This window comes from Mustelus asterias, chromosome 6, assembly GCF_964213995.1.
Source record: "Mustelus asterias chromosome 6, sMusAst1.hap1.1, whole genome shotgun sequence".
Classification (NCBI taxonomy): domain Eukaryota; kingdom Metazoa; phylum Chordata; class Chondrichthyes; order Carcharhiniformes; family Triakidae; genus Mustelus; species Mustelus asterias.
The window spans coordinates 117,704,577-117,727,301 of NC_135806.1; the positions used below are offsets into that span (position 1 = coordinate 117,704,577).

General features: G+C 43.1%; 1 protein-coding gene across 7 annotated transcripts in view; it reads right to left on the bottom strand.

Annotated features, from left to right (window-relative positions):
* Positions 1-11,566: 11,566 nt before the first annotated feature.
* The window catches only part of LOC144495117 (neurolysin, mitochondrial-like), a 43,426-nt gene continuing 32,267 nt past the window's right edge, over positions 11,567-22,725 (bottom strand). For 6 of the 7 annotated variants that reach the window (XM_078215041.1, XM_078215039.1, XM_078215042.1 and 3 more), the window contains 3 exons: positions 17,563-17,691; positions 16,104-16,240; positions 11,567-11,917 (listed from right to left, as the gene is read on the bottom strand). In XM_078215041.1, the coding sequence (XP_078071167.1) occupies positions 11,783-11,917; positions 16,104-16,240; positions 17,563-17,691 (401 nt within the window). In that variant the 3' untranslated portion in view covers positions 11,567-11,782. Of the gene's footprint in view, positions 11,918-16,103; positions 16,241-17,562; positions 17,692-18,202; positions 18,241-22,725 lie in introns of all 7 variants that reach the window. The other variant, XR_013498217.1, reaches the window with a different exon arrangement.

Below are 22,725 nucleotides of genomic sequence, written 5' to 3' on the forward strand. Positions count from 1 at the left end.
CTGTCTACACTTCCCGCTGCCTTGGAAAAGCAGCCAGCATAATTAAGGACCCCACGCAACGCGGACATTCTCTCTTCCATCTTCTTCCATTGGGAAAATGATACAAAAGTCTGAGCATATGTACCAACCGACTCAAGAACAGCTTCTGCCCTGCTGCCATCAGACTTTTGAATGGACCTACTTCGCATTAAGTTGATCTTTCGCTACACCCTAGTTATGACTGTAATTCTACATTCTGCACTCTCTCATTTCCTTCTCTATGTATGGTATGCTTTGTACGTGGGGAGGGACAGGACAAGGAGAGTGAGAATGGAGTCAAGATAGAGAGAGATGAGTTCAGTGGGGCAGGAACAGGACTTCACTGAAATGCTTCCAATGCATTTAAATCTTCCCTTAAATAAGGTGACCAACATTACACACAATAGTCCAGGTGTGGCCACACCAATACGCTGCACAACTGAAGCATTAACTCCCTACTTTTGTAATCAATTGCCCTCACAAGGGAGGCAGTGGCGCAGTGGTATTGTTGCTGGACTAGGAATCCATAGATCCATGGTAATGGCTGGGGACCCAGGTTCAAATTTGAATTCAATAAAGAATCTGGAATTAAAAAATCTAATGATGATCATGAAACCATTGTCGAATGTGGGAAAAACCCATCTGGTTCACTGGCTAATATCCTTTAGGGATCAGGACAGCTGTCCTTACCTGATCTGGCCTAAGTGTGACTCCAGACCTTGTTAAAATACCCAAAGATAGATTTAAGGGACTTATATTTGGATGGGTAAAACGTTGGAAGTAAGATACAGTTTTAAGTAGGTTTAATTTAATATTTCTGTGCCTGGAGGGAAGCCGAGGATAGATTTCATGTTGAAAAAATGTTTACTATTTCGGGATTAACTTTAGTTCCTGCTGAAATCCAAAACCCCAGCAACGAGTTTAGAAATCAGAGGGAAAGGGTGGAGCTGGAGTACTCGTGTCTTAAGTGTAGCAAAGAGTGGTACATTTTTTTTAGGGCAGAGAGGGAGCTGGGGAAAGGTCTCTCAGTTCTGTTCAAGTTGAGGAAGGTTTTGAAAATGGAGTAAACTGTAAGAGAGCCAGCTCAACAGACCCAGAGAACGGTGATAGAAAATAGACTTCAGAATACTCAAGTTAAATGAATAGAGAATTAGCTATACTTAGGAGAAATCCAAGAAAAGTCAAGGAACCGAGAAACAAGAAATTAGAGTTAATTAAGCCATTTTATTTAACTAGATGTTTAGCTGGGAGAAGACTTTCAGAGGCAAGTGAAAGTTTTGAAGTAATTCTATTAAGCTGAGACTCGGTCCCTTCATCCAAGAGATTTATATAAATTGTAAACAGTTGAGATCCCAGCACACCACTCATTACATCCTGCCAATCAGAAAAGACCTATTTATGTCTCTCTGTTTCCTGTTAGCTAGCTAATCTTCTATCCGTGCCAATGTTACCCCCTACATTATGAGCTTTTATTTTCTGCAATAACCTTTGATGTGGCACCTTATCAAATCCCTTCTGGAAATCAACATCCACAGCACATGTGACTCCTTCAAAGAATTTCAATAAATTGATAGCACAGAATTTGGCATTGTTGAAAAAAAGAGACATGGCGAAGCTTTTCATCTTGCATACATCAGGACATTTTGCATGAATTCCATTATAAGGGGAAAAACAAAAAAATACACTGTGAAAAGATAGTGCTGATTGGTAGAGACATTGCTTTGGAGAATGCAACAGTTGATGGTGACTGGCTGTCAAGCAGTGTTTGTAACTTAACGTAACCTCACCCTGATTGGTCAATGCTTTGCCCTGATGAGTAAGTCAGCGGATGGCTGTCACTAATTTTGTTTAGCTGAAGTTGGCATATCAATGTATACAGAGTCCTATTATTTGCAGAAAGAAAGAACATGTACACACATTGTGCCTGTTAACTTTCAGTCAGATAATCAGTGCTCTCTTCTCATATAGTATAAATTGCTTTCCCCTTATACTGGTATTCTTGCTAAGTGTCCTAATGGGTACAAGAGGAAAAGCTTCGGCAGGTATCTTTTTTCAGCAACACTGAAATCGGTTAAAGGTGATTTCCCTTTCACAAAACCATGTTGACTCTGCCTGATTACCTTCAATTTTTCTCAGTGCCCTGCTGCAACATCTTTAATAACAGCTTCTATCACTTTCCCTCTGACAGATGTTAACTAACCCTTCAGGGTTCTTTTATTTATTTTTTCTTGGCTCTTGAAACTCCGCCTGAATGGCGATGGCACTTTTTTGACCTATATCACTGGTTCCAATGTGAACCATGAATTTTGACTGTTCTTCCTCTCACAGAATGTTCTGCACCCATTCCATATCCTTTACCTTGGCACTAGAGAACAAGCATGTCATTTGAAAATCATATTTACAGTTTCTTAAATAACTGTCCATGGCCCTAACTATTGAATCCTCTACGACTACTGCATTTCGACCTTCTTTTTCCTGGGCACAGTCAAACCTCCTACACTCTGCCAGGGAGTCATCACCCTCTCCGGCATTCAAAATTGAAAACTGGCTAGCGAGTGTCACGAGCTTTGGGGATTACTGCCTACTTATGATTTCCTTCCTCCTACGCTGCCTGGAGGTCACACATTACTTCACCTCCAGCACCTTCCATGTCAGTGGGTGACCACTTCTTAGAATACACGATCCAGGAAACCCTCAAATTCCTGCAGTGCCACTAGTTGCCTCTCAGGCTCCAAAACGGGAGCTTAAGCAACTGACAACATTTCTCAAGCACATGATCATCCAGGAAACATGAAGTGACCTAAAGTTGGTACGTGGAACTGGTTGAGCATGGAATGGGTCCTTGCTAGTTTACACAATAGTCAATCCTAGGACCTCTAAATCACTGAGGCCCTGACAAATAAAACATTTAACATTGAACTTTAAAAAGTTAAGACACTGCTGTGTGTAAGAGTATGACCTATAAAGCCATGCTAAGAAGTTTCACAACACCAGGTTTATTTGGAATCACGAGCTTTCAGAGCGCTGCTCCTTCATCAGGTGAAGGAGCAGCCTGACTCACCTGATGAAGGAGCAGCGCTCCGAAAGCTCGTGATTCCAAATAAACCTGTTGGACTTTAACCTGGTGTTGTGAGACTTCTTACTGTGCCCAACCCAGTCCAACGCCAGCATCTCCACATCATGACTATAAAGCCATGACACTGATCCCGAAGAATCCAATCTGCAAAAGACTGAGAAACTAAAATAAGTGGGGTTGAGATTTTTCCATCTAAATCAAAAAATAATTACCATCAAATTAATTAACAAAAGTGTGAAACAATTTCATGAAACAAATTAATAAGCTAGTACTTACCTGCTACCCACTCCCACTGCTGCATTATATCCTTTTTAATTTTCTTTCTCGGTGTTCTGTGTTCAGCTCATCCTCTGACTCTGAGTTACTGTTCTGAGTGACTCACATTGTTTCCCCTCAGGCTTGCTGTTTCCTCTCTCACTGACAGTCTGCCACTGTTTTTCCAGCTTTTATCTATTTGTTTTTATCTGTTAGCTTCTCATGCAGTTGCCCCTCCGGCTTGCTCTCGCTGCTCTATCACTCTCCCACTATTTCTCATGCTTCTCACATTGTTTCTTGATATTCTTGTTCTTCCTGCTGTCATTTCCATCAAATCCTTGCACTTATTTCCTTCATTCACTACTACTGAATGTCATAAAATCTGTAAAACAACATAATTCACTGGGAAACATTAAAAAAATACTCTTCCCATCTTTCAAAGTCATGTCTGAATTTATCTTACAACATTCTCTTCCCCTTTGGAGGATTTAAGCTTGCTTTCTAATTGCCTTTGCACAGGGAAAACAGAGTTGGGTTTTATTTTTAGGGCCACAAGTTCATAAGAAATAGAACAAGGAGCAGCCATTCAGTTCAACGAGCCTGCTCTGTCATTACGATCATGGCCTTAACTCCACTTTCCATTCTGCCTTCTATGCCCCTTAGAATCTTATATGAATCTTTTATTTCTCAATAAGATCACCTCTTATTCTTCTAAACTTCAGTAAGTATACTGAACCTTCCCTCACATGAAGAACAAAGAACAGTACAGCACAAGAACAGGCCCTTCAGCCCACCAAGCCTGTGCCGACATATGATACCTTTCTAAAGACCTTCTGTCCCTAACCGATCCGTATCTCTCTATTCCCTGCCTATTCATGTATCTGTCAAGATGCCTCTTAAATGTTGCTTTTTTAAGAAGCCATGTCTCCCAGTATGATCCCCTTCATTCCAGTAATCAGCCTAATGTAACTTCTCTGCACTGCTTCCAATGTAAGTATATCCCTCCTTATGTAAGGAGAGCAAAGCTGTACACAGTACTCCTAGTCTGGTCTCACCAATGTTCTGTACAATTGCAGCAAGACTTCACTACTTTTATACTCCATTCTTGCAATAAAGGCCAACTTTTGCCTTAAAGCATCAGGGACCCGGGTTCGATTCCCAGCTTGGTTCACTGTCTGTGCAGAGTCTGTACATTCTCCCCATGTCTGCGTGGGTTTCCTCCTGGTGCTCCAGTTTCCTCCCACAGTCCAAAAGATGTGCTGGGTTAGGTACATTGGCCATGCTAAATTCTCCCTCAGTGTACACAAACAGGCACTGGAGTGTGGCAACTAGGGGATTTTCATAGTAACTTCACTGCAGTGTTAATGTAAGCCTATTGGTGACACTAATAAATAAACTTTAAACTTTAAGCTTGCTGTACCTGCTTGCTAAAGGTTTGTGATTCATGCACATGGATGACCAGGTCTCTCTGTATTGCAGTATTCTGCTATCTCTCTCCAATTAAATAACATTCTGCTTTTCTATTCTTCCTGCCAAAGTGGACAGCCTCCCTTTTTCCCACAATATACTTGTGGTAAACCACTGTTAGCTTATTACCTGTATATGTGACATGCCTGGACACATCCCTGCCGGCCCTACCCGAGACTCCTCCCCCCCCGGTCCAGGTATAAAGGCGACTGCTCCCCGCCCCCCGCCTCAGTCTGGACCAGTTCATCGGCATGGGTGTGCTCTAAGTCTTTTGCTAATAAAAGCCTATTTGTTCTTGCATACAAATTAGTCTTTGCTTGATTGATGGTGCATCAATACTCCATTTGCCAAAGTTTTGGCCACTCACTTAACCTAGCTGTATCCTTTTGCTGACTCCATCAACGGGATTTTCCTGTCCTGCCCACTGCCGGGATTGCCTGGACCCGCCAAAACTCAATGGATTTTGGCTGGCCCGCCACATACCCTGCAGCAGGTCCAGCCACAGCAGGGCTGGAATATCCTGGCCCACGTATCCTCCTCACAACTTGCTCTCTTCAGTATCTTTAAATCATCAGCAAATTTGTCTACAATCCCGTCAATCCCTTCATGCAAAGGATTAATGTAGATAGTCTCTGTACTCAAGTCACCTTTCATCTCCTGGCCTTCTTGCACAAGTGACTTTTCAAGACTCCATCATGAGGGCAGTGAAGCTATTGATTTCTGCTGGTTCAGAAAGTCCCCGGGCCCGGATGGAATGCATCCCAGGGTGCTGAAAGAAATGTCAGAGGTAATAGCGGATGCGTTAGTGGTTATTTATCAAAATTCGTTGGATTCTGGGGTCGTGCCGGCGGATTGGAAAACGGCTAATGTTACGCCGCTGTTTAAAAAAGGAAATAGACAAAAGGCGGGTAACTACAGGCCGGTTAGCTTAATGTCTGTAGTTGGGAAAATGCTGGAATCCATCATTAAAGAAGAAATAGCAGGCCATCTGGATAAGAATGGTTCGATTAAGCAGACGCAGCATGGATTCATGAGGGGAAAGTCGTGCTTGACGAACTTGTTGTATTTTTATGAAGATGTGACTAGTGCGGTTGACGGAGGGGAACTGGTGGATGCGGTGTTTTTGGATTTCCAAAAGGCGTTTGATAAGGTGCCTCACAAAAGGTTGCTGAAGAAGATTGGGTCACACGGAGTTGGGGGTAGGGTGTTAGCGTGGATTGGGGATTGGCTATCCGACAGGAAGCAGAGAGTCGGAATAAATGGGTGCTTTTCTGGTTGGCAGATGGTAACTAGTGGTGTGCCGCAGGGACTGGGGCCTCAACTATTTACCATTTATATAGACGATCTGGAGGAGGGGACTGAGTGTAGGGTAACAAAGTTTGCAGATGACACAAAGATAAGTGGAAAAGTGAATCGTGTGGAGGGCGTAGAAGGTCTGCAGAGAGATTTGGACAGGCTGAGTGAGTGGGCGAGGATCTGGCAGATGGAGTATAACGTTGACAAATGTGAGGTTATTCACTTTGGAGGAAATAAAAGCAAATTGGATTATTATCTAAATGGAAAAAAATTACAACATGCTACTGTGCAAAGGGACCTGGGGGTCCTTGTGCATGAGACGCAAAAACCCAGTCTGCAGGTGCAACAGGTGATCAAGAAGGCAAATGGGATGTTGGCCTATATCGCAAGGGGGATAGAATATAAAAGCAGAGATGTCTTGCTGCATCTGTACAGGGCATTGGTGAGGCCGCAGCTGGAATACTGTGTGCAGTATTGGTCCCCTTATTTGCGGAAGGATATATTGGCCTTGGAGGGAGTGCAGAGAAGATTCACCAGGTTGATACCAGAGATGAGGGGTGTTGATTATGAGGAGAGACTGAGCAGATTGGGTTTGTACTCGTTGGAATTTAGAAGGCTGAGGGGGGATCTTATAGAGACCTGTAAAATAATGAAGGGGCTGGATAGCGTAGAGGTGGAGAGATTCTTTCCACTTAGAAAGGAAGCTAGATCTAGAGGGCACAGCCTCAAACTAAAGGGGGGTCAGTTTAGGACAGAGTTGAGGAGGAACTTCTTCTCTCAGAGGGTGGTGAATCTCTGGAATTCTCTGCCCACTGAAGTGGTGGAGGCTACCGTGTTGAATATGTTTAAATCACGGATAGATGGATTCCTGATCGGTAAGGGAATTAGGGGTTATAGGGATTAGGCGGGTAAGTGGAACTGATCCACTTCAGATCAGCCATGATCTTATTGAATGGCAGGGCAGGCTCGAGGGGCTCGATGGCCTACTCCTGCTCCTATTTCTTATGTTCTTATTTGCTTCCTGTGGGTTATGACACACTGATGCACAGATGTCCAAATATCCTGCTCCACAAAATGACCCCAAGTTCTGAGGCTCCCAGATCTTATTCCCAAGTACCAAAACTCCAGACTACCTCCAGCCCTGTTCTAACCCACAGCCTACTCATTTTGTAGCAATCCATTTCTTCCTGGCTCCAAAACCTTCACTCACTTTCATTCTCACTTGCAGCCTTTCCCTATCCAATCCCAAGATATCTAAAATTGAATTTTTTTTATCTAAGTCAAAAAAATAATTAATTAATTAACAACAAAAGTAAAAAAGCAATTTGATGAAACAAATTAATAAACTGGTACCTACCTGTTATGCACCCACACTGCAGGATTACATTCCTTTTGCACACCTCTAATCCCATCTGGTTCACTAATGTCCTTGAGGGAAGGAAATCTGCAATCCTTACCTGGTCTGGCCTACATGTGACTCCAGAGCCACACCAATGTGGTTGATTTTCAAATGCCCACTGAAATGGCCTAGCAAGCCACTCAGTTCAAGGGCAACTAGGGATGGGCAATAAATGCTGGCCATTCAACAATGCCCATGTCCCACGAATGAATAAAAAAAATGTTGGCTACCATACTGCGAGGTACTTTAAAGATTGTTTGGTAACATCAGTAAAATAATATTTATAATCAATACAAAGAGGTTGTGAGAGATACAGAAAGCACAGAACAGAACTTGCACAGTGAGAAAAATCTTTTTAAAAAGTGAAAGCTAAGTAGCGAGACATGACATCTTAAATGAGAAACTACCAAATCAGAGACAGAGGCAGAGAGAGAAGAAAGACAGAATCAGATGCAAAATAGAGTCAGAAATCAGAATCAGACAGAGCTGGAAGCAAAACAAGTTTACAAAAAGACAGACAATTTTGTTTGAATGTGTTTTCCCATGAACAATGTCACACACAAGGTCAACTTAAAAGTTGGGAGATCAAAGGTCCATAACCGTGTTACCATAGAAGCAATTAGAAAAGAGAAATAATTTTACAAGCAGAATAAGAATATTCATTCATTTGAATCTGACATTTCTATTTTGATCAAAAACACAAATGTAGATTGTAACCCTTATAGCACAGTGGTTAGCACTGCTGCCTCATAGTGTCAGGGGCCTGGGTTCGATTCCCAGCTTGGGTCACGGTCTGTGCAGAGTCTGCACATTCTCTCCATGTCTGCTTGGGTTTCCTCTGGGTGCTCCAGTTTCCTCCCACAGTCCAAAAGGTTGCCCTTGGAGGGCAATTAAGAGTCAACCACATTGCTGTGGCTCTGGAGTCACATGTAGGCCAGACTGGGTAAGGATGGCAGATTTCCTTCCCTGAAGGGGATATTAGTGAACCAGATGGGTTTATCTGACAATCGACAATGGCTTCATGGTCATCTGTCGATTTTTAATTCCAAGTATTTTTTATTTGAATTCAAATTCCACCATCTGCTGTGGTGGGATTCAAACCCGGGTCCCCAGAACGTTAGCTGAGTTTCTGGATTAATAGTAAGTCTACTTGTGACACTAATAAATAAACTTAAACTTAATTCCACAAGAGACATTAATAACGTACATTATTTTCATAATTCAAGAATGTGTGACAGTGTGCAAGCTTTTGTTTCAATGTGGCACACCTTTCTTTGTATTCATTCATGGGATGTGTACATTGCTGGTAAGAGCAATGTTTATTGCCCATCTCTAATTGCTCTTGAGGAATTGCTGGCGATGCATCTTCTTGAACTGCCACAATCTATATTCTGAAGATATTCCCCTCGTACTGTTAGGGAATGAGTTCCAGGATTTTGACTTACCGATGATGAAGGAACAGTAATAGATTTCCAAATCAGGGTGATGCGTGACCAAGAGAGAAACTTGCAGGTGGTGGTATTCCCATTTGCCTGTTGCTCTTTTCCCCCTAGGTGGTAGAGGTTGCAAGTTTGCAAGATGCTATTAGAGAAATTTTGTGACGTTTTATGTTTTGCTTTATTTTCAATCTTCAAGTATGTATAAATTTATTCAGTCGACAATGGTAATACAGTGGATGAACGTTCTTTGGACTTTCAACAGACCTCCAATGAGGTGTTCAACAGAAGTGTAATGATTAAGGTTAGAGAATGTGAAATGGGAACAAGTGGTGGAATGGATTGCTAGCTGGCTTCAAAACAGAATAAGAAGTTTAACAACACCAGGTTAAAGTCCAACAGGTTTATTTGGTAGCAAAAGCTACCAAAAGCTAGCAAAAGGGTGTAGCTTTTGCTACCAAATAAACCTGTTGGACTTTAACCTGGTGTTGTTAAACTTCTTACTGTGTTTACCCCAGTCCAACGCCGGCATCTCCACTTCAAAACAGAAAGCAGAGAGTGGGAATAAAGGGTAGTTATTCTGAGTAGCAGAAGGTGGGATGAGACCTTCCACAAGGATCAGTGGTGGGAGAGTTGCCGTTCACAATTTACATGAACAGTATGAACTTAGGAATGAAAAACACAACTTCTAAATTTGTGCATGAAATCAAATTGGGGGAAGTAGTCAATACTGAGGACGACTGCAACAAATTAAAGGAGGATTTGCAGAATGGGCAAATGAAGTTCAACACAGATAAATGTGGGGTAGTATACTTTGATAGGAAGAATCAGGAGGTCACTTATTACTTGGAAGATGCAAGTCTAGAAAGAATAGCGGAACCAAAGGATCTCGGACTAAAAATACACCAATCAATAAAAGTTGCACCACAGGTTAGCGAGGCATCAAAACAAAGCAAACCAAGCACTAGGCATTATTTTTAGAGGGACAGAATTGAAAAATAGCGAGGTTATGCTGAACCTGTATCAAAAATTGGTTAGTTCACACTTACAGCAGTTCAGTGCAGTTCTGGTCGCATTATTAAAAAAAGGATATACAGGCACTGGAGATGGTGCAGGGAAGATTTACAAAGATAGTACCAGAAATGGGTGGCTACATTTTCAGGGAAGGATTGACTGGATGGATCTTTCTTCTCTTCAAAGAAAAGCTGAGGGGTGATGACTTTAAAGTAATGAATGGTTTTGATAGAGAGGAATTAGAGAGAATGTTTTCAGTTGTTGGGAAGAGCATAACCAGAAGCTATTAATGCAAAACAGTCACCAAGAAATTCACCAGGGAATTCAGCAGAAATTTCAAAGAATGGAGGGAATATGAAACTTGCTACAACAGGTACTGGTTGAAGTGAATTGTAAAGATGCATTCAAAGAGAAACCAGATAAGCATTTGACAACATAGGGAATGTTGGTATGATGGTAGATTTAGATGAGAGGAGACTCAAGTTGAGCATCAACATTGGAATGGACTGCTTGGACTGAATGGCCTATTTCTATGCTACATGTATTATGTAATCCCATATAATATAATTTGTTTATGGGATCTGGGTGTCGCTAGCTCGGCCAGCATTTATTGCCCATCCCTGAGGGCATTTAAGAGTCAACCACATTGCTGTGGATTTGGAGTCACATGTAGGCTAGACCAGGTGAGGATGACAGATTTCTTTTTCTAAAGGACATTATTGAACCAGATGTTTTTTTTTACAACAATCAACATGATTTCATGGTCATCAGTAGACTTTTAATTCCAGAGTTTTATTCAATTCAAATTTCACCATCTGCTATGGCAGAGAACCATGGGAAGAACATGCAAACCCCACACAGACAGTGACCCAAGCTGGGAATCGAGCCTGGGTCCCTGGCACGGGTGAAGTATGTGAGGTGGCAGTGCTAACCACTATGCCACCCCAGTTATTGATTCAACCCACCATCCACTAAAGGTAGCTCATGCACCTGTACCTGATTAATGAAGGATGGAAAAAACACACTGAACCTATATGCTCAATGCCATCAGACTCAATGGGGGAATTCCCATCCTGCCCGCCATGGGAATCGTTGCGGTAAGGGGGCGGACCACGCAAAGGTCCATTGACCTCAGGTGGGATTTGCCGGTTTTGGAGCAAGCGCGGCCGGAAAATCCCACCCAATGTGATTGAATGCATCTTCCTGTTAATGCCTTAAGTAACATAAATCTGCAACAATATGCAAAATTTTCAAAAGACAGTCTGTGCTCAAAGTCTGTCTTAATACTATTGGAATAAAATATGCCTCCTTATGGTGGATTTCTCACGAAAATATTTGTGTAATATACTGACTGGACTTGCAACCAACAGTTAATCACTCAATAGACATGTGGTGATGGAGGTCACAACTATTAACCTTTCTGTCTGGCTTTTACCATCAGCAGTATGGTCTTTATTTACTGCTGCATATGCCAGGATGCTTGCTGAAGGCCAGGAAAAGATTAAACAGAACAGAAACAACTACGCAAAAATAAAACATTCTGGGTGTGATTACATGACGATAACGATAAAAATCTGGATGAAAATTATGAGAAAACTGAGCGTTGCTATTTGTGATCTCTTTATTTTAATTCCACTGACTACTTAATACAGAAGTCTCAGTTACCCATTATTCTTTCCAGAATGTGAACAAATATTGGTACAATACACTTAAAGGGTAAACTTGCATAATAGTGTCAGCGAAATCAGTGGCTCCATTCAGCTGCACATGTATCTTACTCTTGGTGCATAAATTTAGCTTTTACTAGGAGAACACTGTTTTTTATTGATCATCAAATCCTTTGCTCAGAAGGAAAGCCTTTTGATTCGGTTCACGTCCAAGGAAGTTTTTGAGCATGTCCATGCCATCTAAAGTTCCCCCCGGTCTGAGGATACTGCCTCTGTACTTCATACCAACCTATTGATGGGAAAAGGGAGTATACTTCAGCATGCGTTACTTTTCAAAGCATAGCAACAATGTATTAACATTTAAAGCTTGCCATCTCTAGATATTACCCTTACACTTGACTCCTCCCTTTAATTCTTGTGAAGAGACAAAAATCAGTTTCAATGCTGGGAAATTAAGTAAATGGTGAACATTATTCAAAATGATAAAGGCAGTAACAAAGTAGATAAACTATCTTAATTTTATTATTCTCTACCTACTTGGAGTGCTTGCTGTTGAAGCAGGTCAGGGAACTGGCTGGAAATGTACGCAGCAAAATCCTTGGCTGAATAGATCATGGACAAAATCTTCTGCCCGTTCATTCTGGTATTCTGGTCCCTCTGCAGTGAACGGAGATTTGGCTGAGCGCCAAATTCTCCATCCTTGCTTGCAGCGGCAGCAAGGTGTGAACGGCCGGTAAGATTGCTTTCATCCCACCAATCGGCAATTTTTTGATTTATTCAGTCAACTATGAAACTGGTCGATTGGAATTCCTCTGAGGTACAAGTACCGGCCTCGACATTCTAAAATTTCTGGTATTCTGATGCAATCAACAGATTCAGGTGCTATCAGGATAGCAGGACAGTATTTCTTTCCAATCTGCACAACTGAATCTGCATTTCTGAAGCATATAACATGGCGCTATCCTGGGAGGTAGGATTACAGAAGGATTTTTAGTTAAGGATTTGAGAGAATGTGCAAAGTAAGTTTCGACTGATGGGACAAAGAGGCTTCAAACAAGATACTGTCAACCACTAACCCTTCTTGCAGACATCAAGGCTGGCGGTAGGATAATTTTTTAAACCGTGAATCTCCCTTGGTGTTGATCATGACAGGCCTAAGATTATGCTGGTTTGTTTGAACAGCAGTATTTCATCATGTGACAGAATAATTTTATTGCTAAGGGTATACAATGTTTGTATACAATATAATTATGACTTCAGTAAATAGGGTCATCTTGATGTCTATTCAAGGATTAGCATTCCCCTTGTAGCTTGGCAGTTGCTTGTAAATCCTTTGTTTCTCCCCAAGATTCTAAGAAGTGATTAGCTTTCCTTCTTTTCTTATAAGTTTTCTTAAAAGTAGTTTTGCAAGACATTGATAGATATTGTAATACTCTTGCCAAAGCCAGTCTTCCAACACCATCACCCTTTATTTACAACATGCTCAAAGTGCGCTCAGCGGCTGCGGTGTACAGATCAGCCCTGATCAGGTCAGCCAGCTGGTTTTAAACCCCCCCACTGTTCCTTCCTATTGGGCGAGCCTCCATTTGCCTAATAGCGGAGCTTGTATTCTATGAGGCTCACAGGGTTGACGACCTCCTGTGGCCATCAGAACATCACTCCCCTCTCAAGTCCATTTCTTCCCCAACACCCCTGCCACGGAAGGGTCTTTTCCACCATTACATAGCGATGGACCTGGGGTCAATTGGAGGCAGGGCCAGTTCAATAGGTGTGAAACGGATTGGATACCTTCGCTTCCGAAGGGAGCATCATAAAATCACTAATGCTGGTTCTTCCTGAGGTCTTGCTTCAGTTGGGGGGCCGGTCTCTTCCAATTCCATCTCGGAATGCTTGTCATCATCACCTGTAGGGCCTGGCATAGGGTCGAATTCTAATTCTAAGACTACTCAGTGCATCGACATTAGCTATCCAGATCCTGGGGTGGCGATCTAGGAGGGACTCATAAATCACCAGTAACAAGGTCCAATGCCTTATATGGGCTGAGGTAATGAGGGGTATTGCCATGTCTTTCTTAAAAGTCCCAGCAATGGTTTATGATCAGTTGCTATGATGAAGCGTCTATTGTAGACGTATTGATGGAACCTTTTAATGCCAAAGACAACTGCCAACCCATCTCTCTCGACCCGGGAATCCCTCCACTCAGCATCCGAGGTGCATACGCTATAGGCTTCTCTGTTCCATTTCTCCAGTGACGTGCCATTACCACCTCAGCCCTGTAAGGGGAGGCATCACCTGTCCAGATAAGGTCTTTTTGGGGTCAGATTTGCGGCCAATAAATTTGAGGACAAAAGTTTCTGTTTAATGCTGTTTAAAGTCTCCAGCTGTGGCTGGGCCACCTTTGATGTTTCTGGAATAGGGTATGCAAGTGGGCCAGTAAAGACAGCAAATTCGGAATAAACCTCCTGTAATTCAATAACCTGGGAAGGATTTTAAGGGTGGCACAGCGGCACAGTGGTTAGCACTGCTGCCTCACAGCGCCGTGGGCCCGGGTTCAATTCCAGCCTCAGATCACTGTCTGTGTGCAGTTTGCACATTCTCCCTGTGTCTGCATGGGTTTCCTCCGGGTGCTCCAGTTTCCTCCTACACTCCAAAGATGTACGGGTTAGGCTGATTGGCCGTGCTAAATTGCCCCTCGTGTCAGGGGGATTAGCAGGGTAAATATGTGGGGTTATGAGAATAGGGCCTGGGTGGGATCGTGGTCAGTGCAGACTTGATGGGCCAAATGACCTCCTTCTGCACTGTAGATTCTATGATTCTATGATTTCAATTCCGTGGGGTTCCTTGGAGTTGGCGCCTTCTTAATGGCATTCACCTTGTCCTCCACCAGATGATGGCCTTTCCCATCCACCCGATGGCCCAAATAGGTCATGGCACTTGTTTGGAAGACACGTTTTTTCTTTTCAGGCTTACCCCCAACCTCCAAGAATCGCCATAAGACCTCTTCCAGGTTTGCTAGGTGTTTGCGTTCCGAAATTCCTGTGACCAAGTCATCATCCAGGTACACCAATACCTGAGTTAACCCTTGGGGTATTTTCTCCATGACCCATTGGAAAATGGCACAGCACAGAGTGTACTCATATGGGCCTTTGTGCATATTGTCACATACTTTTGGGACGGTTCGTCTAATTCAAGTTTGGCTGTGATGGACTGGAAAACATAACTGAAAGGACGGACTGTGGACAGGCAATGGCACGAATAGGTAAACTCCAAAAGTTGTTTATTCCTATTTGGCACGAGTGGAAAGGGAACTGTGGCCAAACCATAGCTTGCAAGGGTAATTACAGGTAGTATTAGATTCAAAGAAGCATATAAGTTTGCAAGAAAAAGCAATAGACCTGAGCATTGGGAGCAGTTTAAAATTCTGCAAAGGCGGACCAAGGAATTGATTACAAAGGGGAAAATAGAGTATAAAAGTAAGATGATGGGGAACATAAAAACTGACTGTAAATGTTTCTATAGGTATGTAAAGAGAAAAAGATTGACAAGAATAAATGTAGGCCCCTTACAGTCAGAAACTGGGGATTTCATAACGGGAACAAAGAAGTGGCTGAGGAACTAAATTCGTACTTTGCTTCTGTCTTCACAAAGAAGGACATGTAGAATGTAACGGAGGTTCTGAGAAGCACGAGTTTTAGTGAGGAGCTGAAGGAAATCAGTATTAATAGAGAAATAGTTTTGGGGAAATTAAGTAGATTGCAGGTGGGATAAATTTCCAGAGCCTGATAATCTTCATCCCAGAGTACTTAAGGAAGTGGCCCTGGAAATAGTAGATCCAATGGTGGTCATTTTCAAAAATTCTTTGGACTCCTGAATGGTTCCTATAGATTGGAGGGTAGCTAATGCAAGCCCGTTATTCAAAAAGGGAGGTAGAGAGAAACAGGGAACTTGAGACCAGTGAGCCTAACATCGGTAATAGGGAAGTTGCTTGAATCCATTATCAGGGATTACATAGCACAGAATATGGAAAGCAATGGTATAATCAGACAAAGTCAGCATTGACTTATGAAAGGAAAATCATGGTTGACAAATCTACTGGAATTCTTTGAGGATGTAACTAATAGAGTTGACCAGGGACAACTAGTGGATACGGATATTTAGACTTTCAAAAAGCTTTCGACAAGGTCTCATATGGCAGATTACTGTGTAAAGTTAGAGTGCATGGGATTGCGGGTAGTGTCTTGAGATGAATAGAAAGCTGGTTCACAAACAGGAAGCAAAGAGTTGAAATAAATAGGTCTTTTTCTGATTGGCAGGCAGTGACTAGTAGGGTACCGCAGAGGTCTGTGCTAGGACCCCAACTGTTAAAATAAGTAATTGCTGAATGATATAGTTTTTTTGTACTAATGACAATCTGAAAATACCAAATATTACTTCAATAGAATACCAGTGTAAAGCGAAGGGCTGCAATGTTTTACCATAGGATCCATTATATGATTATTTTTGAAGCGGCTGTAGAACATGTCCATTGAAAAAACTTCACTGAATAGGTACCCATAGTACCGACCATCATAGCCATCTACCAGGTGCTCAAAAGTAGCAGGCATATTTGTTCCTGGAAAACAAATCAAGAAAATAAAAATGCTCGTGTTTCTTATCATGAAAGTGTGGATGTTAATATAATAGCTTAGATTCTCATACTTTTCATTTCTTCGATTCAGTACATTATTTATTCTGTGTTATAAGATCCAATTTAAGAATACTTATGGATGTGGTGGGCTGGATTTTCGCAGAGTTGGGATGACTTGGGAGCTCTTTAAAAATTATGGCCAGCACCCAATTCAGGGATTCCACATTCCAGGGTTTCTTATTTTCAGGAGTGCCTATAAGGGTGCAGGTGATCTGGTCCGGGGCAAAAGCCTGCACCCTGCATTCCCGATTTGGCTGCTCCATTTTGGTGATGGGCATGTCCCAGTTCTTCACAATCTTCATGAAGTGGGGGCCAGTTTTTCAAAGAGTGATGGTTCGTGGCACCTCAGTGGTGTTGTGAATTATAGGCTACACGAGTGGACCTTTTGCCCCCATTATGCCAAGCTGTACCCCACTCCCCCCAAATAGCCCCTATGCTCCCATGCCAAGATGTTTCCTGCAAATATTAACCCAAGGGTTATCCTAACATCATTCTTAATGCTGGTGGTTACTTTCCACAATCTATTATTACCCCAATAGGGGATCCTAAGTTCACAGTTTTCATTTCTATCTTAAATGACACACCCCTTATTTTTAAACTGTGTCTCCTAATCCACAAGGAAAACACCTTTCTGCATCCACCCTGTTAAGTTCCCTCAGATCTTATACATTTCAATAAGATCATCTCTCATTCTCTATACATTTCAACAAGATCATCTCTTATTCTTCTAAACACCAATGTCCAACTATTTCTCTTACGATAACCCCCTCATCCCAGATATCAGTTGTGTGAGGGTGTAAGGGCAAAGAGTGGTTAGTGGGGTGTAATAAGTTGGCATTAACTTGACATGGTTAAAAGGGACCAGGAGGGTGTTCGGGGAAGCTTGGGTTGTCCTGGAGAATATGAAGGGCCATTGTGGGGGCATGGGCTGGCATCAGTTAGCATGGAGGGGTGAGAGCTAGAAAGTTAACAAGCTAACAGTGCCCACCTCGGCACTTGGAAGCCTCTGTGGCCACCTCTGCTCGGTGTCTGGGGGCAGTAGGCCTGACTCTACTGCATCTGTCAGCCCACCTGCCCCCGGATGGAAGATTCTGCTTTTCGGGTGAGTTTCTCCGAAAGGCAGTGAGCCTTTATGGGGAAGGAATAAACTAGGAATGGGGTGATGATGTATTCGCCTAATGGCTTTTATGTTCCATGATACATAAAATAAGAAAATAGGTTTGAATTTGGTCATGCAGGTTGTGTACCTGGTGATGCTGGTATTCCAAGAATTTCTTCACGGATTTTGGCATATTCCTCTGCCGTGTTAGCAGATGATTTTGTATGGATTGACTGGTCAGTCTTACTCAAAACAATCTGCCGCAGATTTAGAAGACCTGTTTGGGAAGAAAAGAGGTTACATAGACTTCTTCCAAAATTAAATGGTAGATGATCGGGAATGTGAAAAAATGGGTTAAAATTCTGTATTCTTCAATTATCAATACTGCACTTTAACTAATATTGTGGAAGGATAGCTGTTCCATTATATTTTTTCAATCAGAATATTTAAGAACCATTTAGGGAGGGGAATAAGTCCTGCTCTCAGATAAAAAGAACATCCATTAGGCTGCCTCATCTCCCTTATGCAGTTCCCATGTAGCAGTTGCAATGCAGAAGTGCACAGAGAAAAAAAAGGAAAATGTTTGAGGCAAAAAATAGAAATAAGGAGGTCAGAACGGGAAGAAGAGGGAAGCGGACCAAAGAAAAAGAGAAAAGTAAGCAGAGAAAGAGAAAAACAAGTGTAGCAGACAGCCTAAATGGGGAAGAGAGAAAAACTGAAATGAAAGGGGACAGAGAGAGAAAAGAAAAAAGGGGAGAGTCTTTTTTTCCCCTTTTCTGGAGGCTTACCTTAGGTGTAGAGGTGAGTTTTGAGGTGTGACCTCAGCCTGAAAAAAAGTTTGACAGAGTTTTGTTTGAAATCTATTAGTAGTAATGAACACTGATTTGAGCAAGCCTTAAACAAGGCAAATTGGCAGGCTTAAGTTATCCCTGCCATCATTTTGGCAACCACACCTATGTGACTGCTCCCTCCCTGAATGATCAGGAAAATCCCCTGGGAAACTGACTTGTGCTTTGACACTTTGGGGTGTATTTCCCTCCCACCTCTAATCACAGCAAAACAGCAAAAAATGCAGAAGCAGCCAGTGGACCCATTGGGGGCGATTCTCCCAGCCCTCTGCGCTGCTCTGGTAGCGCAGCGAGCTGGGAAACACCAGCAATGGCCGTTCTGCAGGATTCGCACTGGATGCTACGGCTTCTGCACGTCTCCCAAGGTAAATGTTTTGGCGTCATCAGCTCCACTCCGGCTGATTATCATATGGAAATGTCATGGAAATTGACAGTTCGTATGATTAGCGGGCCCGGGACGGTATTCTCTGAGCCCGCTAGCATCTCCCCCACGCAAGGAGCGGTTTCCTCCAGTGGCGTTTACGATTGCTCCCCACTAACAAGGAACAGATGCCCAATCCTGCTGTAGGGAACAGAGGCCATTGAGGTCCCCCCCGGAAGATCAGGGTTAAGGGGGGATGTGCCCCTTGGGCAGTGTCAGCATGGCAGTGCCAGCTTGTCACCCTGGCACTGTCCAAGGGGCAAAGTGGCATTGCCCACCAGGTACCTTGACACTGCCTGGGTGGGGCCAGAGGAGGCGGGAACTACTGGAGGGCCAGGGCCTATTGGGGACGATTGGTGGGGGGGCGGGGGGTGGTACCCGCTACAACTCTGCAAAAGGATCGGTGGGGGAAAGAGGATGTGAGGGTTATCGGGGCTGGCCATCAGGTGGAGGGGGTGGGGGGGGGAATCGGGACTGTCAGGGGGAGAACAGGGCTGGCTGGCCAGTGGGGAACATCGAGGCTGGTTATCGGGATTGGTGGGGGGAGGGGGGAGGTAGGGGGGAAACATAGGGGCTGGCCTGGGGAGATCCAGGAGGGCAGCAATCGAGGGGTGGGGGAATCGGAAGGCCAGCGATCAGGAAGAGCAGTGATCGGGAGGCCAGAAATGGGGAGCCACTGCGCATGCGTCAATCTCCACTCTGACAGATCGGTGCATGCACAGAGGCCCACTCAGCACTATGCTGCCAGCCTCTTGGGTGGGAATAGACCCCATCCCCTTACCAAAGTGAATCACCCTATGGCGCTCTGCAGTGCTCAAGATTTGCTCTGTTAAGTACGCTAAAAAAAAACTGGCGGGAATTACTCCCGTTTTCCCACATGTTGGGAACTTAGAATTCTTTTGGGAGAATCCCGGCTATTGTGTTTGTGCGAGTGCTTTACCAGAACAATTCCAATCTCGTCCTGTAGCCCTGGTTCTTTTCCATAACATTATATATTTCTGTTTCAATTGTTTATTGATAGTTTCCTTAAAGGATGCAATAGTCTCAGCCTCAGCAACACACTATGGCAAAGCATTCCATGCTCCAACAACTCATGTAAAGAAATTCCTCCTGTCCACTTTCTCCTCAATTTTAAATCTGACACCTCAGCACCGACATAGATAAGGAAGATAGTCAACAAGTGGGATTCTTCATCCGCGCTCGCCCCAAAACTGGAGAATCTTGCCCGAGATCAATGGACCTTTGTATGGTCTGCACCGCCCCCCCCCCCCCCCACCCCCCCCCCCCCCCCCCCCCCACCCCACCGCCTGCTACGATTCCTGTGGTGGAGCTGGGTGGGAGATTTCCCCCCAACATCTTTTCCCAAAGGTAGGGAAGTCTAAAACTAGAGGGCATAGGTTTAAGGTGAGAGGGGAGAGATACAAAAGGGACCAGAGGGGCAATTTTTTCACACAGAGGGTGGTAAGTGTCTGGAACAAGCTGCCAGAGATAGTAGGGGATACGGGTACAATTTTGTCTTTTAAAAACCATTTAGACAGTTACATGGATAAGATTGATATAGAGGGATATAGAGGGCTAAACACGGGTAATTATGACTAGCTTAATGGTAAAAACTGGATGGCATGGACAAGTTGGGCTGAAAGGCCTGTTTCCATGCTATAAACCGCTATGATTCTATGACTGATGTTCCAACCCGATCAAATAAATGTTCCTTATTCAGACTTTCAGAGTCTTCATAATTCTAAAATTCTCTATTGAATCACTGGTATTATTTGTCCAATTATGCACCTGTGCCAATTTCTTTCAAAGGGATTAAGACATGCAAACAGAATATAGAATCATATCACTCATTTCAGACTCCCCACACATGCCATCTGCACTAGGTCAAACTATTAAGGGATCCTATTTGAAACAATTTATCAGAGCCATTATCATCAAATTAATATTGATGAAGTTTCAATTCAACTCTGCTTCCCAATAGAGGCAAAATAGCAATTCCTTTCAATGTTTTAACCATTTCAGTTTACTGCACAGATAGTGACCATTCAGTCCATCATCTCTGCTTGTTCTTTGCTTAAGCAATTCAAAAAAAGTACATTGCCATGACCTTTCCTCAAAGCCCTTTGTCTTCCTCTACTTCAAATACTAATTCAATTCTCTGCTCCTATAGAAACAGTCTAGTATCTTTATTATGTCAACTTTAAATTGATACTTGATTTATAATTTTCCCTTTGGCAAAAGTATTCCAACATGTCAACAATAGCACACTGGGTCTCTTCAAGGAAATAACAGAAAAGCCTTTCATATGACTGGGTTATTTTTTAAATAGAATCATAGAATCCCTACAGTGCAGAAAGCGGCCATTTGGCCCATCAAGTCTGCACTGACAGCAATCCCACCCAGGCCCTATTCCCATGTATTTACCTGCTAATCTCCCTGACACTAAGGGGTAATTGAGCATGGTCAAACAATCTAACCCGCACATCTTTGTGCTGTGGGAGGAAACTGGAGCACCTGGAGTAAACCCATGCAGACATGGGGAGAATGTGCAAACTCCACACAGTCGCCCAAGGCCGGAATCGAACCCAGGTCCCTGGCACTGTGAGGTAGCAGTGCTAACTACTGTGCCGCTCAATAATCACAACTTTTATGGTTGTAAGACAATGGCCTGGATTTTTTTCCAAGTTGAGTTGATCTGGAAGCCGTTTATAAATGGCAGGCAGGGCCCAATTCTGGGATTCCAGCCCTCATTCCCGATTTTTGTGCAATTTTTGGGAGTGCTTTGAAAGGGTGCAGGCTGCTTCCTGTCCAAAGCCTGCATCCTGTCCGAAGCCTGCATCTAGCATTTCTGAGCTGGCTGGCTCCAATGTGCGGATAGGTATTTCATGGAGTCAGATGAGGTTTTTAAAGGATTATGGTTCATGGCCTTTAGAGGAGTCATGAACCCTAGTGTGCATCAGGAGACCTTTTATGTAAGCTTAGCTGAGAGCCAATACATCTGTTAGAATAACACAACACTTATGCCCCATAGGAAACATTGTTTGATTGATAGCTCAGTTTTCTGATCTCTGTGGTCAATTTCACAATGTTTGTTGACATAAGTCAAGCGGTTTCACGTGTTTGTGGAAATTTCAAAGGGCCTAGATAAATTGAAACTTCTTTTAACTTATCTAGACCTGTCATTTCTAAGCATGGACAAAAGTGATCACTGGATTACATTTTTTCAAAGCTTTGTTTTAAAGACATACTGTGGTGCTCACTCACTCTAGAAAGTGCACAGTGGGTCAATAAGCTTGGAAGTGCCAGAGCTTGGCATAGGGGTTGAGCTGAAGGATATAATGTGCATATGGAATGGGTGAAAGGGCAGAGCCTGGCATAGGAGACATGCAGGACCTGAGGAGGTGGGTGGGAGGGCAGAGCATGCATAGGGGGCATGAGGGAACATGGAGGGGTGGTGGGCAGGGGGCTGGGGAAGTCACACAGCATCAAGGCAGATCTTTTAAACAGCCCACCTCTGAACTTGGCAGCTCCTGTGGCTGCCTCCAAACTTCTCCCTGGGTTGGCTGGCCCAACTCCAGCTCACACATGGCCCACAGCAATGAAGATCCTGCCTTTCTGGGCACTTTTGCCAAGCTGGGAATTTTTCCCACTCCCCTATTTGCTTCGAGGATACGAATCGAGGCCTAAAAATCTAATCTAAAGACCTGAAAGCCAGAATATGAATTGATCTTTAAAAGATCATAATACTTATTCTGATAACAATTCACACAAAACTGTTGTTTATTGGATTCATTATTCAATTGCAATAACTCATGTTCAAAATTTGAAAGATGTTCAGTTGTAAATCCACATGGGAGTTAAAATTCAGTTCAATCAGATAATAAAGCCCCATGTTATTGAGATACAAATACTTATTTGAGTATTTATTACAATCTTTTCAAAATTGCTAGGTTAACTCTGGAAAGTATATCACTAGGAATTTCAGGCATGTAGAATGCAGCAAAACTGGTAACATTATGCAAAAGATTCTCTCCAAATCAAT